This window comes from Pempheris klunzingeri, chromosome 18 (genome assembly GCF_042242105.1).
Source record: "Pempheris klunzingeri isolate RE-2024b chromosome 18, fPemKlu1.hap1, whole genome shotgun sequence".
Lineage (NCBI taxonomy): Eukaryota > Metazoa > Chordata > Actinopteri > Acropomatiformes > Pempheridae > Pempheris > Pempheris klunzingeri.
The window spans coordinates 3317666-3336760 of NC_092029.1; the positions used below are offsets into that span (position 1 = coordinate 3317666).

The 19095-nt window shown below is 43.4% G+C and overlaps 1 protein-coding gene across 1 annotated transcript in view; it reads right to left on the reverse strand.

Annotated features, from left to right (window-relative positions):
• galnt14 (UDP-N-acetyl-alpha-D-galactosamine:polypeptide N-acetylgalactosaminyltransferase 14 (GalNAc-T14)) overlaps positions 1-18716 on the reverse strand; it is a 141626-nt gene extending 122910 nt beyond the window's left edge. Inside the window, exon 1 of the mRNA XM_070849359.1 lies at positions 18415-18716. Within this exon, the coding sequence (XP_070705460.1) occupies positions 18415-18582 (168 nt within the window). The 5' untranslated portion in view covers positions 18583-18716. The remainder of the gene's footprint in view (positions 1-18414) is intronic.
• Positions 18717-19095: the final 379 nt, after the last annotated feature.

Here is a 19095-nt window from a genome sequence, read left to right on the forward strand (position 1 = left end):
GTTATCCTATGAAAGGGAAAAAACTCTCTCGTCGGCTCGTGACTTCAGATCCTCAGATTGACATCAGAGCGGCTCGGGGTGGCGTCGCCCTTTATGCTCCGGCTCACTGAAGAGAAAAACCAAAGCAGCGGAGACACAGTCAGAGGAGACGATTGATCAGCGCTTCACGTCCTGCTCTAATCAGGCTGGAACAGCCAGAAGCTGCACCGAGCAAGTTCGCTCCGACTGGTGGCTTTTATGTTTTGCTGTTTTCAGATAATGAGGTGATTAAACACGGATCTTGAGAAAATAGAGTTTGATATCTTTCGGTAATGATAATTAATTTGTGAAAATGTCTGCAGATACTACTAAGAGAGGGGCAGTGCATCCAGGGGTAGACACATCTGAAAACAAGAGTTCACAACATCTACGTCCCCAGAGGACAGTTTTTGGGAGTTGTTAGCATTTATACATTACATAAGGTGTGTCTAACTGCTAAGGTCATTAAAATGTGTTTTTTCTTTTACATGCACGTGTCCCATTCTTCCCTGACTTTTGCTGGCTTGCTGTAGTAAATGAACTATTTCATTACCATCAGCTGCACGGAAATCACTGCTGCAAAGATTCAAACCTACAGACGGGATTGAAAGTTGAAGGACCCGACATAGTAAATACCCAAATATCACCCAGCATTGTTCAGCTGTACGCGTTAAACAATGCTGAAGAATGTTTGCTTACATGCAGATGGGAGAGCATTGTTCAGTTGCATTACTGGTGGTAAAAAAAAAAAGACTCCAGGGGTCTTTAACTGACACCTACAGAGCCTAAACTGGCTAAACTGTGTGTATATGAAGGCTCAGACTGACAAAACAGTCCAAAATAAGCAGCATTTGTATTTGAGATCTTTTCTCTGTAATTAATTGTTAGTATGTGAGAATGGACAGAGTGAAAAGAATCTTTATTCTGTGCTTGAACACGTCATTGTTCATCTGAGATTAATAAATATCAGCTACACAAACTATATCATACATGTAAACACTCTCATTTCCAGTCCTCCATCTGCCCCTCTTTCTACCCCCATCACTTCTTCTCCTGGGCTATTCTGCACTCCCCCACTCCTCTCTCTCTCTCTCCCCCACTCCTCTCTCTCTCTCTCTGCTATCCCTTCATTTATTTTTGCCTCCTCGTCTTTCCTCCCTCCTCTCCTGTGCTCCTGTGTGAAGTGGTTCCTGTTTGTTTGAAGTCAGGGCTTATTGAGCTCAGGTCTGGAGAGAGCCCTGCTACGTCAATACGACACACACACACACACACACACACACACACACACACACACACACCTTCTCATCTTTCTCCTTCAACACTGACACACACACACTCACACAGGGGGGAACACACACTCTCTCTCTCACACACACACACACTGCTCAGTCATCAATTAAGGGTGTGTATAGATCTCTCCCTGCAGCAGTGGTGCTTGTTTGGTTTCTACATTGTTTTCTGTTCCAGCTCATACATCTCTGTCTATGACACACACACACACACACACACACACGTACTGCTGCATGACTACCGCTTTACGCCACAACGCAGGATGTTTTGCAGGGAACTTTTTTTTTTTTTTTAGAAAGTTTTGGTTGGTTTTAGTTCCCAATAAATCTCCATTCCTGATCTTTGCGGCTGGAGTTAAGTGCTTTTGTTGCCTAAATCAAAGCAGAGACAAGAGTCTGGACGTATTTAATTTGTTTTCTGCTAAATTAACGATCTTTTACTAACTTCACCAAAGTGCTTTTGTTGACTAACCACAGACTGATTAGCAGCGCTAGATGTGAACTGTGGACTTACACGCCGGCCACCCACCCTGACCCGCTCCCTATGAGTCTGTGGACATAATCCAGGAAGATTAGGAAAGAGAATCACTTGTATATAAACATATTTTCTAGGTTGTCTGATTTGCTTGTTGATGTCATGTAAGTCCAAGTTAAATGTGCACAAAGGAACCTGCAGCTCCAGATGAGTTCAGCACATTATTGTGTGAAAAAATGTTTACACACACACACAGAGAAAGGTACACACACACCCACACACACACACACACACACACACACACACACACCCACAGCATATCTCATAACACAGACACAGAACTTTCCACTGCACCTGAAATCTACCAGCAGTGCAATGAATCATGGGAGAACAGGGACATGAGTGGAATTGGCCTGACAGCTGTTGGGTGGTATGTATAGGTGTGTGTGTGTTTCCTATCTCTATATCTAAATGTAGGTGGAGGTCAGCGGCAGAAAAAGCTGCAGCACCCGTTCTTCCCCTTAAAAGCACAGAAATGGTTTCTACATCGACCCAGCATGCACTACGTGCGGTCACATGACTGCACACACACACACACACATTTAGTGGAGTCCAGTCACGTGCTGGATGTCATATTTTGGTGACATTCGACGAAGCAGAAATTGATAAAAATACATCCTTCCATCTGGATTTGACACACACAGATGATATTACCAAACCTTAATGTCTAAAAAAAGTAAGAACACAAAAACTTAAAACTTCCTCCTCTTCTTAAAAGGAGAGTTTACAGTCCAGCTGAAGTGAAGCTGTACCCGCTCCAGGTCCTGGCTGCTCTGTAGCGGAGCCCGACCTCTGACCTCTGACCTCCCCTGTGGAGGTTGCAGAGCGGAGACGAGCCAGAATTTCCCCACAGGGCTCGAGAAAGAGGATCACATCGCATATTCATGGTACAGCAAAGAGGATAAATGCATCCAGCATAAAGCATATGGAGAGAGAGAGAGAGAGAGACAGAGAGAGAGAGAGAGAGAGAGAGGTAGAGAGAGCATTAGATAAACAGAGAGAGAGAGAGAGAGAATATGTTTGTAGGTGTTCACATCTAAAATTCTCCTTGAATATAAAATGTTTTTCTTCATAGCTCTGCGAGGCTTTTCGTTTCTGTTCAACTGAGTTCAAACCTGCAGAGAAAAACAACCAAGGCCTTCTGCCTGTACGTGTGTGTATTATGGTGTGTGTGTGTGTGTGTGTGTGTTTGTGTGTGTCTGTGGGGAGGGGGGGGGTATGTTTCTGCATGCATATGTATGAGGCGACAGATGGGATGTAATTTAAATGTTACCTTGTACAGATGCACATTTTACCCTTCACAGACATATGAGACGCTTCAGAAAAGACACACAAAACTACTGTCACAGACACTAATGAAATACTGAAATAATTGATATGAACCACTGATAAACTGTCAGTCAGTAGTTATCGACTGAAACAATGTAGAACACATTACTGAAACACTGAAATCACAAGAGACTGTGATCACCAGTAATTAAATAATAATAATATAATAATTATTATATATAATATTTGTAATACATACTATTTTATATAGTATGTATTGTATTTTATATATAATATATATCTGCAGAATATTATCCACCAATATCTGCCACTGTTCACCACCCACAGCACATTTTTGCCCTGTGGTCTCCAGGCAGGTCAATCTGATATTTCTGGAAAGTGACAATTTCATAAGCTAATATCGATAATCTCCAGCAGATGTTGGAACATAACGAGGCAAACTGCACTCTGCATAAGTTCAGGTGCCCATGAAGGGAACAAAAGTAGCGTGCACGCAATAACAACTCCAATAACGGCACATTTACCGCCTGTTGGAAAAGAAAAGAATTGTATGTGTGACATTTGTTGCTGCTCGTGGCTGCAGAGCAGAACTGTGTTTTTCTTCTGTGTTCAAAACATTCAAGCAAAAATTCATGACACTTTCATGCTTTAACTTGTGGTGTTTGGCTTTGCTGTGCAGCTGCACCGCACCGGGCATGAATACAGTGTTGGAACTGAAGAGTGAACACAAACACACACCATCACCAGCCATCACCAGCCATCACCCGGTCCAACACTTCTGCACCTGCTCTACACGAACATCCCACTGCTTCCTGCATTATGAGTGTAATCAATATTTTAATTATACTTTTTTTGTGTTCTGAGCTGGGTTACAGTTACTTCTGCACTTCCCAACACCAGGATGTTTCCTCGCTCCCTTACAGAATGACACCACATCAACAATTCAGGTGCTGTTGCTGCTGTAGGATATCACAGCTCTCCCTCCATATTTAATCCATACATGCATCCCAGTGGATAGCAGACTGGGAAACTGGTTATCCAATCATAGCTGCTCAAAATTCCTCACCTTCTCCAACAAAACCTACCTTCACTGTTGAATATAAATGTCTAGGCCTGTGTGTGTGTGTGTGTGTGTGTGTGTGTGTGTTGTGGCGGGGGATGCTTAGCAAACACTGCAGAGCAAGCAGTCTGGAAGCAGAGCAATAATTCACCCTCTGCAAAAGCCATGAATAAAAACAAACTTAAGGGAAGCGACAAAATACAAAATGTGCTCATTCTTTTCTTCTATTTCTCTCTGACGACTCCTCTCTCTTACTTTCTCTCTCGCTCACACACACACACACACACACACACACACACACATACACACGCATACATCCTCTCACCCTCTCTTTCACCTTTGCATCGAGCCTCCCTCAAAGAAAATATATTTTGGGAATTTCAACCCAGGTAACTAACAGAAATGAAATAGATATCTTGTTCAAACAGCAGTGACACACACACACACACACACACACACGCTTGCACATGCACACGCACACACACACACACACACACACACACACACAAATAAACACAGCGTGAATCCCTACCAAACAAGAGAAGCAATAAAAACAATAACAGCAGAGACGTATGTGCGCACACACATAAGGACGTAATCACAACACACACACATGCACACACACACATGCACGCACACACACACACAAACACACATTCATTATTAAATGTGTGTGTTAGAGGTGTGTGAGGAGTTTAGAGCTTTGAATGTAATCCCTTTCTTTATTGGCCCAAAGCAGCAGGGCCAGTCTGGGAATACACAATAATGTGTGTGTGTGTGTGTGTGTGTGCGTGTGTGCGTGTGTGTGTGTGCGTGTGTCTTTGTTGCTGAGGAAGAGGGAAAGATTTGAGTTTTCAGAGGGGAGTTTAGCAGGAGGAAGAAGAAGAGGAGGAGGAGGAAGAAGAAAAGGAAGATAGAGGAGCGCTCTCTTAAATCCTCCTGGTAATATTGCTTTCTTCACTCTCTTGGCGAGGAGATTAACTGCTAATGGAGACGATATATCTGCTATTAGCCCCAACAACAACAACAACAGCAGCAGCAGCAGCAACCAGGACCATGACAGCAAGGAAGCGCGGCGGCGGCGGCGGCGGCGGCGGCGGCGGTGACGGTCACACGGACAGACACGCTGTGCTTTCTGGGTAACACAGCTGGAGTTCAAAAAAGTGCAGCAATAGGAGGAGATTCAGAGACTTAAGTCATAAAAAGAAGAGACTTGATTAAAACAAAAATTATGGACTGCTGCATTATTCATTTCGACCCTGATGGCTCAAACCCACCTGGGGAGTTGATCACACCCACTTTAAATACGGCTTTAAGGCGGCACAGAGCAAATGAGGCGGGCAGGAAGTCGGGCAAACAAACGGCGAAGAGAATCCGTTTTCAAAATAAAAGCCGCCCATGCAGACTCTCAACTGTATATTGGCATCAGGCTAGACGTCAATCTGTGAGAAGGTTTTTAACACCATGGACGACGAAAGGTTTGTCTTGGATGTGGGAAAACACTTTTACTGACACTTTAATCTGCTGCTTATAGGCCAAAGCAGTAAATACATACAAGAAACACATTTAAACTGCATCTGAAACACCTCTAAGAAGCTCCCAGTGGGATTTAAAGGACGGAGCCCAGTGGGCTTCAGGGGGTGAGAGTATCACTCTCTGACTTGACTGGGGGCAAAATCACTCATGTCTCAAGTTCTGTCCTGATAAAACACCAGAAAAATGAAGCCACACACACGAAGATGGTTATTTTAAGTATTGTAGCTGAGTGGAAAGCTCGAAAAGGAAAGCAAAATGTTAAATGTTGTGTGGACTTTCTCCAGTTTCGATTGGAAAGATCGCCCAAAGTTCCAAAGTCAGCACATCAAAACACATCAGCCTGACATGAAAGCTGTCGACTCATTTCTGTTTTGTGACACACCAACAACTTCTGGTCCAAACTGATCCGTTGGACGTTGGAACCTCCCGCTCACCAACACTGCTGATCGAGGCGGGACACCGACGGATAAAACGCACCTGAAGGCTTCAACTTGGTGAAGAGTCTTCCTCCTCTGCCAAGTGGCTTGAAGCCCACGGTGTATTTCTGCAGCAGTGTTGGTACTAGCGTGTGCTAACTCAAGAGGCGACGGCAGGAGGAGCCGCCTGTAACTGGCACTGAGTGGAGAAATGACACATTGAGCACAAATGACTGGCGACAGCGAAAACAGCTTGTACTCTGTCTGCTTTAAACCAGTTCATTTGCTCCCTGTCGCCGCACTGTTGTTCCTGTCGTGGTTGTGTGTGTGTGTGAGTGTTGGCTCTCTCCCCCTTTGTCTCTCTTTTCCTCCCACCATTTCTACGTTTCCCTTTTTTCTGTCTATTATCCTTTTTTTTTTTTCGCCTCTTTCTCATTTTCGTTCTCATCTTGCATCACGCTCTGCTTTTGTATCGCCTCTCCCATTCTTCGTCTTTCCTATTCTGTCTCAATCTCACATTCTCTACTTTTCTGTCCTCCTTTTCTGTCACTGCTGTTGTCCCTCATTTCTCTCCCCCCTTTCTTTAGCTCTCTCTCTCTCTCTCTCTCTGTTATTTCCAGCTTGTTCACCCACTCACCCTCTCCCTTTCTCCCCCTGTTATCTTTCTCCCTCACTCTCTTTATCCTCACTTTACCTTCCACTCTCTATAAACTAGATTGATGGCTTAATCCTACGTGCATCAAGGTGAGAATTACAATTTTCACACCAGCACACACACACGCACTCAGACACAAATGGCGGTGGACAATGGCAGCCCTATTCAAACACTCACTCCCTTTGCCTCCCACACACACATTATCCTTTCCTCTCTTTGACTATTCTGACATTCACAAAAGCGAGCGGGCTGCTGGCAGAAACCAGGTTTAAGGCAGGATATCAGAGAGAGTGATCACATGGAACTGGCCGACAAGCCTGCCAATAAATCTTCCCTCCAATTTCCAGATTTCTGAACCAAAACAGGCATATTGTCAGTGTAATAGTGTTATTTACTCCATGGCCACTAAAAAGATGTGTTCCTGATTAGCAGCTGTGTGTTAAGATCCTCAGGGGTCAAAGCTGAGCATCATTACAGGAGCACCAATCATATATTCTGCATGAAAGTTTTGCATGACAAAACATGATTTTCCACGTAACCCCGTGTCTTGCCCCTGCCATTCCTGTGGCTAGGTCAAACCTGGCACTTCAGACGTCCACTACTAAGACGTGGACGTCTGTAGTAACCGTAAAAATGTTCTGGGAAGAGCAGGTAAGAGGTGGAAGGTGACACTAGCGTCAGAAGAAGAACGGTACCTCCAGCAGGCCGCAACTCCTCTGGATACTGAAGTCATGTTCTGTTTTATTCACAGGGAACTGAGATCACTCAGCTTTATTCTACTGGTTACTCAAACCAATGAGAACATAGTCGCCCTCAAACACACACACACACACACACAATCCGGCACTCGAACAGATGACCCTGTTCTCAATAATATACATGAAAATTATAACTTCAACACTGGTACAGTTGTGATTTATTGACACCATCTTAAAGCTGAAATTATCAACAGCTTCCATGTCTGTTTATCTGTGTGTGTGTGTGTGTGTGTCTCTCTCACACACACACACACACACACACACACACACACACACACACACACACACACACACACACACACACACACACACACACACACACACACACACACACACACACACACAGTATACTTGGATAATTTTGCAGTCAAAGATGCTTGATTATGCCCCATCCTCAACTTAAAAAAAAAAAACCCCATTCATGCTGATTCTTGCTGTTTTTTCTGAATCATTTATAAAGGATGAAGGGATGAGGATGGGTAAAAAGCGCTAAACACACACACACACAACATGCTTCTTAATGTAGAAACGGCCCGGTGATTGCAAATTGCCTGTCTGTGTTTAATACCGGAGCAACTGTTCATTTAGCCGAATGCCTCAGAGCAGCTAAACAAGGAATCACTGCAGTTGGCGTCTAAAAACTCTCGACTTACTTCTCCGTCATCACAACATTTAGCTCTCCGTTAGCTCAGAGCGTCGACCTTCAGGTTTGAAGTTTGGTTCCTTATGTAACAGTGATTCTCCTTATTATGCCTTTGAATCAAACGAATTAATTGGGAGTATTAATCAAAAGTATTCAGCCAATTTATCAAAACCTGAAATGGCTCTAGCTCCTAAGGTACCTGAGAGAACACAAGCATCAGCTCAGAAAATAAGCAAATCAATATGATATGACCAATAATAATAATAATAATAATGATTATAATGATAGAAAGTAGGCATGAATTCCAGTTTAACATATTCACAACATGGGATTTTACAGTTATTTACTAAAATTATGAAAGACGAATGGAAGTTATTGACCTTTTCTGTACTTTATCAGTGCTAAAAATAAAAATAAAAGAACTTTATCTGTCCCTTGGTGATAAATCCTCATGGCTAAGTCAAACAGTAAAGTCCGCACAGCAACATTTCCTTCTCTTTGGTCAGATCCTTGGTGGCGTTTTGGTATCATGCACTCATTTCATCCACAACTAGAGAACCGATGAACAAACCTCTGCAGGGATTTTATTGTGAAGCAGCAGGAGGAGGAAGTGTGGAATTTGGATTAAAACTGGTTTAACTATTGAATTACAGCACCAACAAGCGAATGAGAGTGAAATCAATTTTATGTCCCGTTATATGAATCAGATCACCTATTATGACATCTCCATAATCTCCAGAAGTCTATAATCCCCTTAAATTTAAACTAACTTAACCTTTTGTAAGCCTTTTGTTGCCATTTCAGCTCTTCTGTCAACACAAAGTATCACTAAAAAAAAAAAGAAAATGTGCAAAATTCAGCTGTTAAATTATTGAATCTGTTCAAGTGATTTTTTTTGTAACGTACTCTGGCTGCCAAAAGAGCAAAACTGGCATGTGACTTTTGTGATTTATCAGCTGCCGAAGCTGTTGAACTACAGACGAGTTCATTTCTCCAGCGTGTTTCACAAATGAGGCCCCCGGTGCCAGAGGCCAGTCTAGTTAGCCAACCTGTGGGCCCTGCTGCACAGAGAGCCTCGTATAAAACATTATTATCATTATTCCCTCCCTGGGAGCTGGTTATAGCCGCTCTGAAAACTCATTTCCCCCTCCTCTTGTCCATGTGAATACCTCCTGATAGGGAGTGGAAAGGAGAAAGGAACAATAACTGCATTTCATATGACGGGGAAATGAATAATTTCAACACAGTGTGTGCACAGTGCAGAGGGTGTGAATGTGTGTGTGTGTGTGTGTGTGTACATGCGTGGTGCAGGGTATTGCATGTGTGTGTGTGTGTGTGTGTTTGCCTTGTGACACTCTTGGGCGTTGTGATACACAAGGCGAGCACACAGATTGGAGCATCGATCTTGTTTCCTCGAGAAATGAGAGCGAGAGAGTGAGAGAGAGAGACGGACACCGATCCTCAGAAATGGGGAGACAGATTCAGCTGCTAAAAAAAAAAAAAAAAAAAAAAGCATAATGATACGTGAGTTAAGAGAATTGCCTGTTCAGGTTTGAATTGAATAAGGTTGTAAGGTTGATCTTTGTAAAAGTCCTTTTTAGTCACTCAAACTGGCACATGGTCGCTGACACAAGCTGGAAATCATCCAGGGAAGGAAATAACAGAAAAGCTTCAGACCACACGACTATATTTTCATGTGACTGAAGATTTTAAACTGTGTTTTCCTTTGCTCAACACGATGTTCTCGATATTTCTGCATCACAACTCTCTCTGTTCTACCTTAATCGACGAGGCCGATGCTGTGAGTTATCGGCTTGTCCCGCCTGATGAATATGAAGATAAGCAGTACTAATTGTTACAGACCCACAGACAGACTGATGAAGAACACGCTCCTACAATCACGGTGATCAAAGCATGTGAGAACAACGCAGTGACAAAAGAGCAAGTTTAAAAACATTCTCCAGGTTAAACACCCAAAGAACAAAAACCTCCAGAACTCCAGAGACTGATGAATATTTATGCCTTCCTCATTATTTACTCTTTATATTCTCCATGAATATGTTACTGCTAACACTAGCTGTTAAGCTGCAGTAAGCTGCCAAGGACCAAGTCGTCAGTATAGTTTTTGAAGTGGATTGTAATTTTAATATTGACACTTGTACTTATGTGTAGTAAAATGTCATGTTCAATTGAAGTGCTTTAGTTTTTAACCCAGGAAAGGCCGAGTGAAACCACAGGCTTATTTCAACAGATACTCTGATCCCATCAATTGATCCCTTTGAAACAGACTAATTGGGATTATAACATCTGTCTGTTTGAATTAGTGTATGTTTGGAATCAGCCTCGTGGCACATAGTAGATCTAAACTACCTGAAAGCGGTTTATGGGCTGGTTATTTGGCTGCTTTGGCACAAGGTTAGAGACTGAGGAGCTGTGCTGTGGTAGTTATACAGAGCACAACAGTATGTCCGGCAGCATTTGCACCAGTCAAAGTGTCGCAATATTCCCACCGGTTAACAAACTCGTGACGACACCAGTGTTACTGATTTTGGCAGAAAAGCAAGAAAAGAAAAGATATCCATCAAAATCTGTGGAGCCTTTAACGTCATATCTTCAGATTTTCCTCTTAAATCTGAAATACTGTCGAAGAAGTGCTTTTGCTGTTCGTTGTGACGCCAAATCTTCAGCCATCATCTTGTCGGTCAGCTCTCCTTTCTGAAATGCGACTGTGAAACCTGCTGCTGCTGCTTTGCCCCACTTGATAACATACTTAGTATTTTACAAATTAGACTTTGTTAATTTGAAGAGCGTGGGCACTGATATGTAAAAATTAACCAAATGAGATTTATTTCTGTAAATAAAAGCAAAACGAAGGTGACGGCAGCGGGCAAACGATAAATGCCCAAACACTGTGTAACGCTGTTAACTCGACGAGCGTAGCAAGCCGAGAGCAAACATCCTCTGAGACACTCGGATGGTTTTGGTGACAATGTCCTCGTCCCTTGAAGGCAGAATCTTCCACAAAATAACTGTGATACCAAACCATTTCTGTCTGATCCATCCTATGGCACACCTGTCCTGGGACGGTTAACACTCATTCATTACAGGGAGAGAGAGGGAGGGAGGGAGAGAGGGAGGGAGGGAGGGAGAGAGAGAGAAATGGGGGCACACGCAGAGAGGCAGAGTGTCCTTCAGTATTCAACGAACCAACAGATTGTTTCCTCTCATGTTTGGACTTCTGAAGGCAAAAACTCCAGAAAGATCCCCTGCCAACCTGCCTGAGGACGCAGGCACACTCCAACCACACTGCTTCAAAGGCTCGCTCAGTGTGTGTGTGCGTGTGTGTGTGTGTGTGTGTGTGTGTGCGCGTGTGTGTGCACGCATATGTGCTCTCTCCTCTGTGCAAGAAATACCATTTGTCTTGTGTGCACATGCAGATGAGTGTGTGATCCTGCATAAACACTGTGTGTGTGTGTTTGTGTGTGTGTGTGTGTGTGTGTAGAGCACCATGCCTTGTACAGGAAGTAGTCGTGCTAGGTAAACAGGAGTGCAGAATAATCCTGTGAGGAATGGGAATTCTGCATTAGCATTTGAATAGCGCACAGTGCCACAAGTACTGCTGACAAAACTAACACACATCCTCCGTCCTGGCTTACGCTCACACACAAAACACACCGCATATATTCAGAGCTGACGTTTATTTGTAGCCGTCAGAAACACGTCGCTTATGTGTACACAGGATCCTTCGGAGATAAATGAATAACCTGCTGATTGTTTCTGACATAGTGGAGGTTTTATCCACTGGAGTTACAATTATGGCTTCACATTTACACACACTCATATTCTCACCTGCAAGCTGTCCAACACAACCACAGGCTGCATTCATATGCACATTAGTAATGTGATTATACTGTAATGAGGGTAAGAGACCATGTAAACAACATCTGATTACAAGCAAGTACGCACGATCGCAGGAACATATGCTGGTGTCATTTTTTTGGTTTTTTTCAAACACCTAAAGGACAAAGGTGCACAAAGTGACTCATTTTGGTGTTTTTCTATTGTTCTTTTCCAGGAGCAGTTTGGGAAGTTTAGCACATTAGGAGTTTTACATGCATTTTGCACCAGATACACCTTGTTTCAGTTTGAGTTTTTAGGTCACAGACTCCTCAAACAGCACCAGTTCACCACAGCCTACAACCTCTCCTCTCCTTTTCTTTGTACTTTGTAAAGGTGCTTTATAAATTCAAGCTATTATCATTATTATTACTACTATTATTATTATTATTATCATTATTACAGTGTGTTACAGTATTGCACTGCTCTCCTTCAAAGCTGAACTTCATGATGAGCCCAGAACTATCAGGGCGGAGACGGGTGTGAAGCCTTCAGTTAGAAGCAGCAAACATTAGTTGCCAGTAGCATCAAAATTATCTCTAACTAGTCAGTAAAAGAACATTGAAGATAATGGCCATACCAGCTATAAATGTCACAACTTTATCTTATTAGTCATTTGTGTAAAGTGTTGCCACAATTAGTGTATAAATGCTGAAGTTATGGCTAAAAATATGTATTGTTAGATCACAATCTGATCAGCTCATCCTTAATTCCAAGTTATACAGCATTATGTTATAAAGCAGCGGTTTTAGTTTCCCAAAGCTTCACGTTCCTTCAGATGCAGTGGAAACAGAACAGAAACAGGAATGCAACAACTGGGACTTTTTAGTTCCCGCAGCTCATTAGCTCCCGGTGTTATGGTTGAAGTCTCCTGTACTCAACAATACGTCAAACACAACACTGGAGACTGCTTGTAGGAAAGCATACATTCAGACTGCTGCTTGTCAGCGATGCTAATGTTAGACTTGAGAGCTACAGCAGATTACATCAGTTTTACTGCATTCTTAAGGAGGAAAACAACCCAAAAGTTGGAGTGGAGCAGGTAGAAGAGCAGGATATATGGTTCTGCTTAAAGTGCACTGGGTGTCTGCATACACAGATTCAGACAGAAAGCATGTGTTTGTGCTTTAAGGGATACTTTGCTGATTTGCAGCTGGATTTGTGGTATTACGATATTTAAGTTTCCTCTCTGAAGCTTGCACCGAGAGCTCACAGTCTGCTCAAGGGCTCTCGTTCGAACTCCGGATTGTGCTGCTGCTCCGCCACGAGCAGATGATTTCAACAGTTTAATGTTGGAATCAGACATTTGCGGATACTCCTATGAGCCAGAATACACTGTGGAGGAATCACAGCCTATGGAGGAAGAAGAAGAAGAGGCTGCCACAGAGTCAAGCACCGCCAGCCGGTGAGGACAGCAGTGCAGTGAATTCTGCTTGTTGTGGGTTTTTCTGTTTTGAGCAGAAGGGAATACCCCAGTCCTTTTTCTCTGATATCTCATGAGCATCCGTTTCAAAAATAGTTGTGTACACAGAAAGCCCAGTTTGATCAAAAGGCCATCTTTCCAGTGGTGAAATACTTCTTTAATGAAAAAGCTAGCAGGGTGTTTCATCAAATTTTGCACCAGAGTGTTAACCTCTAAATCCCATTATTCCACATCAAATGTAATATCTGATGCTTGCTCATGTGGGGATTCTTGAATTCTTAATTTTGAATTCCTGAACCTCTGGGTTTGGTCTGGACCTGCTCTTTATGGAAAGAGTCTGTCGCTATATAAATAAAGAGACACTCCTTCCATGTTTGTTAGAGAAACTTTAGCTTTTGCTTCAAATGTTTCTCTAAGAATGCATCATATCGCTGTTCTTGTTTTAACTTGTGTTTGAATAATATAGCAGTGTGCCAGAAAGGGACCCATTAGGTTTCTTTTTTCACGACAGGAGCAGGCTGTGTCTTTGATAATGATGACACAAGGCCGTCTGTACCTTGTGACAGATCCTACAGTTTCACACTGGCTGTGAAACACTGTAGGATTAAGTTGGCAGGTCTGTATCTGGCGCGGTTATTAGCCAAGGTGTGTTACTGCATGTGTGTGCCGACTTGAAAAAGAAACACACACACACTGACTGACTGTCCTGCTGAACGAAGAGAGTTTCTCTCATTAGCTTGTATGCTCACATCTCCCAGAACAAGTCCATACAAGACGAGACAGTCCTGTTTCTTTCCTCTTCTTCTTCTTCTTCTTCTTCTTCTTCGTCTGATCGGCTAAGTGGCTGCAGCTGTGTCTACCCCTTCTACTCAAGTACGTACTTAATTACATTTCAAATTTCATATTTGAGGCATTTAGCTGAGGATCTTATCCAGTCAACTTACAATGAGAGCAACTGCAGATTAAGCTTCAACGCCTGAATTATCCAGCATTTGAAAACACCTCCTACTCATACAAAATTAAGGCGAGTCTAAAAATTACGACAAAGTGTGGCTCTTCTTCAAATTGCTGGTGTCTTAAGAGCTTTGTTGACACACAAGTATCGTACATACTGAGTGGAGTCTCTGCTTTTCACACATTATCCTGAGTTTCTCTAAAATTGCTCATCATTTTGCACATTATTTATATTTTTGGGATATCTTTCTCAAAAAAAAAAGCTCAGCCTGCTCTGCCTGTACCGCCTGTGATCTCTCTCACTACATTTACATCCACTTTAATTCCTATCCACTGTCATTCCAAGCATGAAAATATTCTGAATCTTGATATGGGTCGTGTAAACAACATATTCCTCTTGGATATTCTGAATTAGGCCGTATTCCAAATGGGATATGCCGATATTATCAAAGCTATATGAGCATTCTTTGTACATGCATTCAGCTTATTGTCTTGTATTGTCTTATTATAACTGGGGTTAGCGACACACGGCCTTTTCGCCTGTTTACGGTGAGCTCTGTGCCTTGTAGACAAATCAGCTAGCCAACAGGCTGCAGGCAGAGACGCATTAAATCTATTTAAAGACTTGGATGTCAACAGATTTTTGTATATGTGCAACTATCGCAGTGTGGAAGGTTGAAAGAATGAAAAAGGTGAAGTTACGTTTGTCAAACAGTCTGCCACCGGGGGAAAACTATGAAAAAAAACCCTATTTTGATGCAGAGAAGCAACACTGGACAAGTGGTTCTCCAGCCGTTCTACTCTACTCCAATTACAGTTGACTGCATGTAAACGGGAATATAAGTGGAATATTCTCTCTCATTAGCCATGTAAACAGCTTGGTGGGAATATTGTCTTTCCAGAATAAGTGCAGAAATCTGAATATTTTGTTCATGTAAACATGAGCATTTGCCACTTCTCATAGAAACTGAGTGCGAGGTAGCAGCTCCTATAAGTTCTCCTATAAGTCCTATAAGTTCTACTCCCGTTATTCCCTGAGATCCTCACCCGTCCAAAAGGTCTCTGCAGAGGTTCATGCTCCAGCACACCACATGACCCCATCTCCCGCCTGCCCAGCTGCTCCTCAGTAGCCATTAGACTCTGTGTTTGTAGTTTTCTGACAGACCATCTATGTGTCGGCCTTTTGCATACGTCACCTGATTTTTCCCCCTGATCTGACCGTCATCACATTTCCTGATGTACTGAGAAACAAGAATATCAATCTACAGCCATGTTAGCAGCTCTATGACGCTGTACTACAACACAGTTGTAGTTTGAGGTAAATGCTAAAGTAAGAATGCTAATATGCTCACAACGGGCAGGTATGATGTCTGCCGTGTTCACCATCTTTATTTAGCATATTAGCATGCTAACATCGAGTAAAGAGTACAAAACACAAAGTGTAGCTGAGAATGATTTCAGGCCAATCAACCACAAATGTCAACCTCCAAGCGGCACAAGAGAAATAGTCATTAGGGTTTATCATCTGGGAACCATGAATGTGTGTACAAAATTTAACGGCAATCCATGCAATTTTTCATACAATACTGGGAATGTTTGACCTGCAGGTGGCGCCACATTAAAGATCAGGTAAAGTAAATCAGCTCTATTAACGTCCGCACAAAATGCGATGGCATTCTGTCTGATGGTTATTTAGATATTTCAGTCTCAGCCAAAGATGCGGACCAAGCGACTGGCTGAAACTGAGATTTCTACCTCACTACATCAGCATCACGAGTCAGCATTCGAGTCCAGCTGCCTGAGTCAGTGTTCAGACCCATTACAGGGACCAGCTCAGCTCTATCTCACAACGGGCTGCTACTGCAGGGCCAAAAAAAAAAAGAGAGCACGGCTTTAAGATTCCTGTACAACAAGTGTAGCTCTGAAACCACAGCAAGCCGAAACACACACGAGCTTCTGGACAGCGGTGGTGTGTGTGTGTGTGTGTGTGTTTATGCTGCGCACTCACAGCTCTCCTTCATCGACTCATCTACATTTGTACATTTGCGTTTTTTACATTTTAGCCAAAAGCGCCTCGTGGTGAGAGGAAAACCACAGCGAGCTTCGGCTCCTGGATCACCGGCATTACAAGCAACAGCTAATAAGGAGCTCAGGGAGGTCAGAGGCCGCAGCGTGCTCTTAATCAATAGAACAAATTATCCTGTTATTCAAGAACACACACATGTATATATCTAGGAGACCACAGCGAGCCGAGTGGAGCGGCGTGAGATTTTCTTTGCAGCTCTTTGAAGCATTCATGTTTTTCTCTTGTCTCTACATTAACACTCGTCACCTTGACACAGACTGCTGAGTCTCTGTGTGTGGTGGAGCTGTTGAATGTGCACACACACACACACACACACACACACACACTAATACACAGGTCTTTCCATTCAAACCTCTCTTTTCTTAATGCCTTGGGAATGTTCAGTAAATTCCTGCCATTATCGTACACTGAGCGGGGTGCATTTTGCCTTTAGTGTACAAAACGACTCACAAATAAAGCAATAAATTGTGATTCTGGAGCAAATAAGTTTCATTGTTCAAATAAGTGGCAGCAGAACAAACTGTTCGCTTCACTTTCACTGTGCTGTCAATGTGACACATCATACACTCACACAAAGACCTACAAGACTCCAGTAACATGCAAATACATTAGTAGATGGGGCCAATAATGTCGGTGGCTGCACAGACTGACTTTACGGATTCCTATAAGGGCACATAATGTCTGTAACGCAAAGGAAGCAGGATTTATCCCAGCTTTCTATTTTTATGTCTTTTCTCACAATATTCCTACAAGAAAATGTCTCTCAAACAAAGGTGGGCTGTTTAGTTTGCATGCATGTGTGTGTGTGTGTGAGCTGGGAGTTCAATAAAACAAGGTAAGAGAGGCAGGATCAATACAATTTATCCCACCAGCTCCAGTTAACATGCTGCGGGTCTTTTGCATAACAGACATCCTGCAGTGCACGCTGGGCGCGGACACCAAGCGTGGGTCGAAAATGAACAGAATTATCCTCAAAGAGGCCACAGCGACCTGATCATGATTTTATAGAACTATTAAATCCTCTGTGGTGGACGTATGAGTATATTATTGGGGTGTTATAGGAACAGCACATACAGCACTATCAGGGGAACTAGAAAATAGCACGTTTAGCGTCACATCATTATCTATAAAGCCCCAACAGACGGGGATATCTCAGAGGAGGTGACTGCTCACTGGTGCCACACAGAACACAGTTTTAAAGTTAAAACATGGCAGGTTTCCTTCAGGTTTTATTGGGAGCTGACAGAAGAAACATTAAGGGGAGGTGATAACTGAGCACATTTACTCGTTTAGCTGAATAAAGCACTCATGGCTGCAGCTTTGTTACATTTCAGAGGGAAAATGTACTTTTTTTTACTCCACTGAATAAGCGTCAGATTAAGAATTCATCCTCAAAGCATTAAAAAACTTCTCATGAATCAGAAATCACTGCAATTCAAAACACTCTTTCAGATGCAGCAGGACAAACTACTTTCCTGAAGTGCATTTTTCACACCAAATCTGCTTTTCCTCGACTTCTATGCAGCAGTTTTGTTTGTGTCTGTTGTTGGTGACTTTGGAGACTTTGTGAATCACAAACTATCCTGGAGGTTTGAGGAGAAAGTGCACACACACACACACACACACACACACACACACACACACACACACATGTAAGAACTCACTCTGAGGGCGCTTTAAGTGAAACTATTCAGGCTTAATAAAGAGTAGAAGTCAACAGTGTGACTGCTCTGAACTCCACAAACACCCTCAAGTCTCCAGGGGGGGTTCAAGCCCATTTTTCCGTAGGACAACAACACACACACACGCACACACACACACACAGTAGGAGAGGTGATGGTGTGTGTACTTCACCTGGTTGTGCACCGTCTCTCCCGCTGCTCCTCCTCCTGCTCCCGCTCCTCCTGCTCCGGTACCGAGCTCCGGCAGCCTCCTCCGGCTCAGCACCAGCAGGTAAACCAGCGCCCCCAGCCACACCAGCACCGCCACGGCCACCGCCAGCCTCCGACAGAGACGCTTCATTTTCCGGTCAGGAGGAGCCGGCGGCGCCCGCAGCCCGGCTGCTGTCAGAAGCCCATTTTTACGGAAACAAGCCAAACAGGCAACTCAGTCACTCACACACACTCTCACACACAAACACACACACACACAAGTCCGTCCGGAGCCGCTGGAGGTGAGACACTGACTACGGCGCGCGCTCTGCCTCCCTCTCAACTCACAGAGGCTCGAGCGCCTCTCTGACACGCCTGGCAGCCGTGTGCGCGTGCGTGTGAGTGCGTGCATGCGTGTGTGTGTGTGTGTGTGTGTGTGTGAATCGGTGTGTTTCTCTGAGGGAGTCCTGGACCCTCCTGAAGGTTTGGATGGGAGAGCATGGAGCTCCACCTGCCGACACCCACAACCACAACCACAACCACCACAACCACCACACCACGGCACAGCAGAGCAGAAATATAGTAGAGTAGAAGAGAATAGAGTAGAATAGAAATATAATAAAGTAGAATAGAATATAGTAGAATAGAATAGAAATATAATATA